Source organism: Phoxinus phoxinus (genome assembly GCF_949152265.1).
Source record: "Phoxinus phoxinus genome assembly, chromosome: 4".
Classification (NCBI taxonomy): Eukaryota; Metazoa; Chordata; class Actinopteri; order Cypriniformes; family Leuciscidae; genus Phoxinus; species Phoxinus phoxinus.
The window spans coordinates 43255335-43265334 of record NC_136879.1 but is presented as its reverse complement, the minus strand read 5'-3'; the positions used below and the strand labels follow the sequence as shown (position 1 = coordinate 43265334).

Below are 10000 nucleotides of genomic sequence, written 5' to 3'. Positions count from 1 at the left end.
TGATTTATTGTGAATATTAAATGTGTTTTTGTCACTGGTGTGCGTCAGTCTGTCGTGTCGAGCTCCACTGCTGTCAGGAGTGCTGAGGAAGACGAGGATATCTCAGAGGAAGAGGTGAATCTGACACACACACACACACACACACACACACACACACACACACACACACACACACACACACACACACACACACACGCCTGAACACTAATACTTGATGATGCACTGAACGCTAGATGTAATCTGTTATTACATCTGTGTGTGTGTGTGTGTGTGTGTGTGTGTGTGTGTGTGTGTGTGTGTGTGTGTGTGTGTGTGTGCAGAGGCCGCGAGATTCAGCCGGACTGCTGAAGAACCTCCACCTGGATCTGGATGCTCTGGGAGCGGGACTGCAGTATGAGGTGAACAGCATAAACGCATCACATCCTGCTGGAGATCAGCAGTTCAGACACTGATTCTTCTACACATGTTAGAATACTAAACTGCAGAACTACCGTGATGTTTTTTGTTGTTGCCCTCAGTATTTTTGTCTTGATTTCCTGCACAAATATCTAAAAATACTATGTGAGATTTTTTTTTTAGTTTTAGTGTCAGACTACATTAAACTATATATATAATGTTGAATATAATGTATAATAATGCGTTGGGGGAATATTTGTGTGTTCTGATAAATAAAAGCCAAATGTCTGATGTTACCAGTAAAAGTGGCCGACATTATTTTAAATATATCTAGTCAGTGACAGCAAGCATATTCATCTAAAATAATTCTGTATTTTCAGCTTCAGAATCATGAATATTGTTATTCTTTAGTGTCTATTGTCCCGTGCTTTGGGTTTCAAGCACTCAATCCAATCCTATTCATTTACACACACAATGTAATATCAAGTTTAGCATTATAATCAACAGTTAATTTTTTTGTTAACCTTTTATCATATGTCTTGGGGTATCGCAATAATATGGTATTGTGAGTTCAGTGTCGTGATATGTATCGAATCGTGACATGAGGGCATCGTCACACCGCTAGTTAGTGTGTGTTAGGGTTAGGTGATAGTATTAAGAATAGACCGGTAAGTAAAGGTGTGTGTGTGTGTGTGTGTGTGTGTGTGTGTGTGTGTGTGTGTGTGTGTGTGTGTGTGTGTGTGTGTGCGTGTGTGTGTGTGTGTGTGTGTGTGTTTCAGGACAGTGAGGTCAGTGGGACGGTTCCTCCTGAAGAAAGAACAGAACCTGAACTACAGGATTTGGCTTTATCGAGGGATCACAGTCCAGATCCGCCTTCAGAGGTGTGTGTGTGTGTGTGTGTGTGTTTGTGTCTGTCTGTCTGTCTCTCTGTCTGTCTCTGTGTCTCTCTGTGTGTCTGACTGTCTCTCTGCAATTTATCTGTGTGTCTTTGTTAAAAATACGTCTGTTTGTTTGAGACGTTTGCATGTGACCTCTGTCCTCTTGTGTGTCTGTCTGTGTGTGTCTCTAACTCCATCCCTCCACTGTAAGGACTCGTTGCATGGACGTCTCCTCCCCTCCACAGCCGCTTCATGCCCTCTGACCTCAGACGCTGCTGCAGGAGACCAGCCGCTGATCGAAGGCATGAGTGTGCAGGAGGAGAAACAGTCTGATGAAGAGATTGATGAGCAGATCGAGAGATTCAGCCAGACGGAGAAGAGAACAGAAGAACAGAGAGATCAGACGGAGAGTGAAGATGATGAAAACAAGCGAAGAGAAGAACGGGATGAAACATGGAGACAGGAGAAAGACAGTGAAGTAGAGGCAGAGAGAAGTGTTTCCTGTGAGGAAGAGGAGGAGGAGGAAGAGAGGCTTTCAGAACACAGGGAAAGAGAGGAAAATGAACATGACACTCAGAGCGACAGAGACAGCGAGGAGATCGAGCGCTTTCAGAAGGACAGCCCTCAAATAGAAAAGGGAAAAGAACAGAGGCAGGAGAAAGGCGAGATCAACAGTGAGGAAGAGGTAGAGAGAAGTGTTTCCCATATGGAGGAAGAAGAGAGGCTTTCTGAACACGGGGAAACTGAGGAAGATGAACATATAGAAGAGCAGAGAGTGAGTGAAGGACGTGAGATCAGCGACACTCAGAGCGACAGAGACAGCGAGGAGATCGAGCGCTTTCAGAAGGACAGCCCTCAAATGACACTCTTTAAAACAGGGAAGTTTGTGCCTCAGTGGAATCCAGTGTGCAGTGAGGTAGGACTCAGTGCCCACAAGCCCCGCCTGTCTCACATGCCCCGCCCCTGCACATAAACTCCTCCCATCTCACATGCCCCGCCCCTGCACACAAACCCCTCCCATCTCACATGCCCCGCCCCTACACACAAACCCCGCCCATCTCACATGCCCCGTCCCTACACACAAACCCCACCCATCTCACATGTCCCTGCACACAAACCCCTCCCATCTCACATGTCCCTGCACACAAACCCCTCCCATCTCACATGTCCCTGCACACAAACCCCACCCATCTCACATGTCCCTGCACACAAACCCCTCCCATCTCACATGTCCCTGCACACAAACCCCTCCCATCTCACATGTCCCGCCCCTGCACATAAACCCCTCCCATCTCACATGCCCCGTCCCTGCACATAAACCCCTCCCATCTCACATGCCCCGCCCCTGCACATAAACCCCTCCCATCTCACATGCCCCGTCCCTGCACACAAACCCCTCCGATCTCACATGCCCTGCCCCTGCACATAAACCCCGCCCATCTCACATGCCCCACCCCTGCACATAAACCCCGCCCATCTCACATGCCCCACCCCTGCACATAAACCCCTCCCATCTCACATGCCCCGCCCCTGCACATAAACCCCTCCCATCTCACATGCCCCGTCCCTGCACACAAACCCCTCCGATCTCACATGCCCTGCCCCTTCACATAAACCCCGCCCATCTCACATGCCCTGCCCCTGCACATAAACCCCGCCCATCTCACATGCCCCACCCCTGCACATAAACCCCTCCCATCTCACATGCCCCGCCCCTGCACATAAACCCCTCCCATCTCACATGCCCCGTCCCTGCACACAAACCCCTCCCATCTCACATGCCCCGCCCCTGCACACAAACCCCGCCCATCTCACATGCCCCACCCCTGCACATAAACCCCGCCCATCTCACATGCCCCACCCCTGCACATAAACCCCTCCCATCTCACATGCCCTGCCCCTGCACACAAACCCCGCCCATCTTACATGCCCCACCCCTGCACATAAACCCCTCCCATATCACATGCCCCGCCCATGCACACAAACCCCTCCCATCTCACATGCCCCACCCCTGCACACAAACCCCTCCCATCTCACATGCCCCGCCCCTGCACACAAACCCCGCCCATCTCACATGCCCCACCCCATTCGTTCATTCTGTAGTGTTGTTCAGTGTTTGTGTTTGTGTCTTCAATCTTTGATTCGTTTGTTCATTCTGTAACGTTGTGTGTAACGTCAGTGTTTATGCCTCAGCGTGTCGCTGCAGAGAGGAGGCGTGTCTCTACACAGTTATGTGACATCACGCACAGGCTCATGGGAGGATAAAAAGCACAACAGAAAACAGTTTATTGTGTGCCTTATCTCATTAGTCAGGAGCCAATCAGAGCTCCTCTCTGCAGCAGAGCTGAAACTCCCAGCATCCTCCTCTCCTGCATATGCTCACTGCTGTGTGTGTGTGTGTGTAATCAGTGTGTTAATACTGCTGTACGAGTGTGTGATGTCATATCCTGTGCCGTGACAGGAATCTGAGGCTGGTGAAGCAGCGGCGGCGTCGCTGTCATCCGCTGATGATGTGCAGGTGTGACCTCATGCACACACACACACACACACACCATTTATTTACATTCATGCATTTAACAGACATGTCTGGATTGAGTGTGTGTTGCATAATATCACTCTTCATGTGTTTCCTCAGGCTGGTTTTCACTCCAAGCTCTCAGAGAAAGTGTTTGATCTGCTGGATCTGATGCCTGCAGTGGTAACACACACACACACACACACAAACACAAACTCAGACACACACACACACACACTAAAACACTAAAACACTCACTAACACACACACACTAACACACTCTCACACACTCATACACTCTCTTTCTCACACACACACACACACACACACACACACATACACAAACCCTCACACGCACACACTCTCTCATGCACACACACAAACACACCTCTACAGGTTTAAAGGCTCATTCTGTCTCTCTGTGTGTGTGTGTCTCTCAGGACAGGAAGGAAGAGGAGGGAGAGGGAGACGTGGACAGCTGTGTGGACGTCTCTGTCTCTGCAGACAGGTGATGATGATGGTGATGATGATGATGTGTCACTCGCGAGTGAATTCTTCATTCAGTGTGTTTTTCTCTTTGGCACACACTGTTTCTGATCATCACGAACCCTCACGCGTCATGCTTTTTGAAATACAGATTGAATGGCAAGTCAAAACATGCAGTGTTAGCAAACTACAGCTCTCAGCTTTAGTCATCGGAACTTTACTAGCAAGGCGCTGGTTTGCTTTATCCAGCCGAGTAACGTAGTTTGCGTATCGTCTGGCCCTAAAGAGGTGGATGTTTTGATGTTCAGTCTGTTTAAAAGCGAAACACACACTGTAATGATTAATTCACTGAAAACTGGCCGTGAGTCTCTATTCTCTCTGCCGTCTCTGATCAGCCTGGTTTCTTTACATTTTAGACTGATTGTTTGAATGAATTTTCGGTAACACTTTACAATAAGCTTCATTAGTTAACAACCTTAGAACATGAACTAAGAATGAACAATACTTCTTCAGCATTTATTCATCTTAGTTCATATTAATTTCAACATTTACTAATACGTTTTTAAAATCAAAGGTTGTATTTGTTAACATTAGTTAATGCACTCCTCCTTGAACTGCCACCTTAACGTGGTGGAGGGGTATGAGTACACAAACGATCCTAGGAGCTATGTTGTTTGGGGCTATATGCTATAGGGTCTCCCAAGGCAAACAGGTCCTAGGTGACGGGTCAGACTAAGAGAGATTTGTAAACTCTTTATGATGTAAGAAAAAACAAGGACCGTGACGTCGCCTGGCATGGTGCAGCCGGAGCCCCACCCTGGAGGCAGGCCCGGAGTTGGGGATCGCATGCGAGTGCCTGGTGGCCGGGGCTCTCCCCGGGCTCGTCCCGAAGGAGCGACGTGTGGCCGCCCTCCTGTGGGCTCACCACCTGCAGGAGGGGCCGTAAGGGGCCGGTGCATAGTGGATCGGGCGGCAGTTGAAGGCGGGGGCCCATTAACCCAATCCCTGGACACGGAAACTAGCTTTACGGACGTGGAACGTCACTTCGCTGATCCGTGGAACGGTCCCCCTGATCTGAACCTAGTTACAGTTTGTCCATAACGAACCACCATGTTTGAGCATAAGGGTGTCCATTAGTGCACATGGCACCAGGACACCCTAGGCCGGAGGTCGATGATCGACTTTGTGGTCATTTCATCCGACCTCCTGCCATATGTCTTGGACACTCGGGTGAAGAGAGGGGCGGAGCTGTCAACTGATCACCACCTGGTGGTGAGTTGGATCAGATGGCGGGGGAGGAAGCTGGACAGACTCGGCAGACCCAAACGTTCTGTGAGGGTCTGTTGGGAACTTTGGTCGAGTCCCCTGTCAGAGAGATCTTCAACTCCCGGATCCCGAGGGAAGCTGGAGATATTGAGTCCGAGTGGACAATTTTCTCCACCTCCATTGTCAACGCGGCCGCTTAGAGCTGTGGCCGTAAGGTCTCCGGTGCCGGTCGAGGCGGCAATCCCTAAACCCGGTGCTGGACACCGGAAGTAAGGGATGCCATCAAGCTGAAGAAGGAGTCCTATCAGCTCTGGCTGACCTGTGGGACTTCAGAGGCTGCTGATGGGTACCAGCAGGCCAAGCGGATTGCAGGCCGGGTGGTTGTGGAGACAAAAAATTGGGCCTGGGTGGAGTTCGGTGAGGCCATGGAGAAAGACTACCGGTTGGCCTCGAAGAGATTCTGGTAAACCGCCCGGCGCCTCAGAAGAGGGAAGCAGTGCCCTATCAACACTGTTTACAGTGGAGTTGGGCAACTGTTGACCTAAACTGGGGATATTGTCAGACGGTGGAAGGAAAACTTCGAAGATCTCTTCAATCCCACCACCACATCTTCCATTGAAGAAGCAGAGGCTGAGGGCTCGGAGGTGAACTTGTCCATCAACCAAGCTGAAGTCACTGAGGTAGTCAAGAAGCTCCTCGGTCGCAAGGCACCAGGGGTGGATGAGATCTGCCCTGAGTACCTCAAGTCTCTTGATGTTGTGGGGATGTCTTGGCTGACACGCCTCTGCAATATCACGTGGCGGTCGGGGACAGTACCTTTGGGCTGGCAGACCGGGGTGGTGGTCCCTCTTTTTAAGATCAGAGGGTGTGTTCCAACTACAGGGGGATCACACTTCTCAGCCTCCCCGGGAAAGTCTATGCCAGGGTACTGGAGAGGAGAATACGGCCGATAGTAGAATCTCGGATTCAGGAGGAACAGTGCGGTTTTCTCTTCCCGGTCGTGAAACACTGGACCAGCTCTATACCCTCTCCAGGGTGCTGGAGGGTTCATGGGAGTTTGCCCAACCAATCCACATGTGCTTTGTGGATTTGGAGAAGGCATTCGACTGTGTCCCTCGCAGCGTCCTGTGGAGGTGCTCTGGGAGTATGGGGTCCGGGGCTCTTTGCTAAGGGCTGTCCAGTCCTTGTACGACCAGAGCTGGAGCTCTTTGCGGATGATGTTGTCGTGCTGGCCTCATCAGACCAGGAACTTCAGCATGCACTGGGACGGTTTGCAGCCAAGTGTGAAGCGGCTGGAATGAGAATCAGCACCTCCAAATCCGATGCCATGGTTCTCACTCGGAAAAGGGTGGCTTGCCTACTTCAGGTTGGTGGAGAGTTCCTGCCTCAAGTGGGGGAGTTCAAGTATCTTGGGGTCTTGTTCACAAGTGAGTGAAGGATGGAATGGGAGATTGACAGACGGATCAGTGCAGCTTCTGCAGTAATGCGGTCGATGTACCGGTCTGTCGTGGTGAAGGAGCTGAGCTGCAAGACAAAGCTCTCGATTTACCGGTCAATCTACGTTCCTACTCTCACAGATGGTCATGAGCTGTGGGTCATGACCGAAAGGACAAGATCCCGGATACAGACGGCCGAAATAAGCTTTCTCCGCAGGGTGGCTGGGCGCTCCCTTAGAGATAGGGTGAGGAACTCTGTCACTCGGGAGGAGCTCAGAGTAGAGCCGCTGCTCCTCCACATCGAGAGGGGTCAGCTGAGGTGGCTCGGGCATCGGCTCCGGATGCCTCCTGGAGGAGGTGTTCCGGGCACGCCCCACTGGGAGGAGACCCCGGGGAAGACCTAGGACACGCTGGAGGGATTATGTCTCCCGGCCTCTGTGTCCCCCCGGAAGAGCTGGAGGATGTGTCTAGGGAGAGGTCTGGGCTTCTCTGCTTAGACTGCTGCCCCCACGACCTGGCCCCGGATAAGTGGAAGAAGATGATGAGTTAATGCACTGTGAACTAACATGAACAAACAATGAACAGCTGTATTTCTATTAACTAACATTAACAAAGATCAATAAATACTGTAACAAATGCATTGCTCATTGTTAGTTAATGTTAGTAAATACATGAACTAATGAACCTTATTGTAAAGTGTTACCGAATTTTCTCACTGGGATTGATGTGTGTCTCATCTCAGGCGTCTGCAGTCCCGGTCCGATGCCTCCTCGCCTGCTGATGACATCAGCAGAGCATCACATGACCAGAGACCGCCGACGGCCCGTGGCCGAACCCACACCAGTGATCAGGAGAAGAGACGAGAAGCTCAGGAGGATGAAGAGCAGCGTGAGCATGATGAAGAGGAGAGGAACAGACTGATGGAGGAGGAGAAGAAGAACAGACTGATGGAGGAGGAGAAGAACAGACTGATGGAGGAGGAGAAGAACAGACTGATTGAGGAGGAGAAGAACAGACTGAAGGAGGAGGAGAAGAACAGACTGAAGGAGGAGGAGAAGAACAGACTGAAGGAGGAGGAGAAGAACAGACTGAAGGAGGAGGAGAAGAACAGACTGATGGAAGAGGAGAATAGACGAGAAGCTCAGGAGGATGAAGAACAGCGCAAGTGTGATGAAGAGGAGAAGAACAGACTGATGGAGGAGGAGAAGAACAGACTGAGATTGCAGCTGCTCAGACAAGCTCTGATGAAGGACGAGGAAGACGAGGAGCGCCGGATGAAGGAGGAGAGCGCCGAGCAGCTGAGGTCAGTGACTGCTGCATTGTGGGTCCCTGTGCTGTAGAAGTGTGTGTGCCAACAAAACATGAGCAGTTTGGCACCAAAACTTTCCAAGTTCACATACCTACAAATCACGTCATCATGTGTGTGTGTTTTAGGGTTTTGAAGGAGCAGATACTTAAAAACAGACGAGACGAGGAGGAGCGATTAAACAACGACACACACACACAACTACAAAAGCTAAGGTACACACACACATAAAACACACACACTATATCAACATCAACACACACACACACACAAATACAACAGCTAAGGTACACAAACACACACTATATCAACATCAGCACTCACAAACACACACCACACGCTGGTCTCGTGTGTGTGTACAGATCTGAGAATGAGGTGAGACTCCAGGAGCTGCGCTCAGAGCTGGAGGCGGAGCAGGAGAGGGCGGAGACTCAGAGGAGGCGGGGTCTCGAGCGCCTGGGGGAGGAGTTAGAGGAGGAGCTCCAGGCAGAGAGGAGGCGGCTACAGGTGAATAAGGAGGAGCAGCTGACCTCCATCAGAACACAGGTGTGTGTGTACACGTTTAGCTCTATGTGCGAGGGCCAGGTGTTAAAAAGGCTCATGAATCGACCAAAACTTGTTTTTATTTAAATCTAGTGTTTTGCACATGTTTATGCGCTTGGTTTAGGCCATAGGAAATATAATTAATCAATAGAAGTCTATGCAATTTTCTCTCTGATATAGTGAAACAAATGTGTGTGTGTCTGTGTTTAACGCTCTGTTGTGTTTTGTCAGGCTAAACTGAGAGATACTCAGAAGAATTCAAGGAGTCCACGACCAGAACAACCTTTAGCCGAGTACCAGAGAGAGGTACAACACTCACTCACTCACTCACTCACTCACTCACTCACTCACTCACTCACTCACTCACTCACTCACTCACTCACTCACTCACTCACTCACTCACTCACTCACTCACTCAATCACTCACTCAATCACTCACTCACTCACTCACTCATTCACACACTCACTCACTCACTCACTCACTCACTCACTCACTCACTCACTCACTCACTCACTCACTCACTCACTCACTGACACACTCACTCACTCACTCACTCACTCACTCACTCACTCACTCACTCACTCATACCCCTTTTCCACCAAGGCAGAGCTGGTGCTGGTTCGGAACCAGAGCCTAGTTTCAAATCGGTTCTTTGTTTTTCGACCACCAAAGTACCAGCTCCGAACCAGTAAAAGTGGTTCTTAAGTAGCAACATGAGATGTATACACAGTGATGTAAGATCTGGCTCTGTTGTGGATCTCTAGCCTGTGGAAAGGCAAACCGGTTCTTAAAGACCCGTCAGTAGAACCAACTCAGAACCGGCTCTAGCTCTAGCTCTGAACCAGCACCTGGTTCTTGCTGGTGGAAAAGGGGTATCACTAGCCGCGTTTCCATTACCTTTCAAATTGCGCAAATTGAAATTGCGAATTGAAAATACGCTCAATGGAAACACGTCAATTTCGCAAAAACTCTCGTTTATCGCAAAAAAGTTTTTACGCTCGCATGAGGAGGTTTTTCAGGCAATTCGAAAAAGGAATATTTCGCAAAACTGCAATGGAAACAGTTTTTGCGCATTTACAGTCACCTGACTTAGAAGACGCGGTGTGTTTGGGGTCCGTGTACGCAAATAATAATAATTATCATCATTATTATAACATTTACTAGGCTACATTT

At 49.8% G+C, this 10000-nt stretch overlaps 2 protein-coding genes across 2 annotated transcripts in view; both read left to right on the top strand.

The window, feature by feature from the left end:
• The window catches only part of LOC306997685 (NLR family CARD domain-containing protein 3-like), a 377651-nt gene that overhangs the window by 336846 nt on the left and 30805 nt on the right, over nucleotides 1-10000 (top strand). The gene's annotated exons all lie outside the window — the stretch shown is intronic.
• Nucleotides 1-10000, top strand: part of cep164 (centrosomal protein 164) — a 23764-nt gene that overhangs the window by 5684 nt on the left and 8080 nt on the right. Inside the window, exons 6-16 of the mRNA XM_079609753.1 lie at nucleotides 49-114; nucleotides 321-398; nucleotides 1176-1277; nucleotides 1486-2190; nucleotides 3736-3792; nucleotides 3910-3972; nucleotides 4230-4297; nucleotides 7720-8280; nucleotides 8412-8498; nucleotides 8646-8829; nucleotides 9058-9132. Coding sequence (XP_079465879.1) covers nucleotides 49-114; nucleotides 321-398; nucleotides 1176-1277; nucleotides 1486-2190; nucleotides 3736-3792; nucleotides 3910-3972; nucleotides 4230-4297; nucleotides 7720-8280; nucleotides 8412-8498; nucleotides 8646-8829; nucleotides 9058-9132 — 2046 coding nt within the window. The remainder of the gene's footprint in view (nucleotides 1-48; nucleotides 115-320; nucleotides 399-1175; nucleotides 1278-1485; nucleotides 2191-3735; nucleotides 3793-3909; nucleotides 3973-4229; nucleotides 4298-7719; nucleotides 8281-8411; nucleotides 8499-8645; nucleotides 8830-9057; nucleotides 9133-10000) is intronic.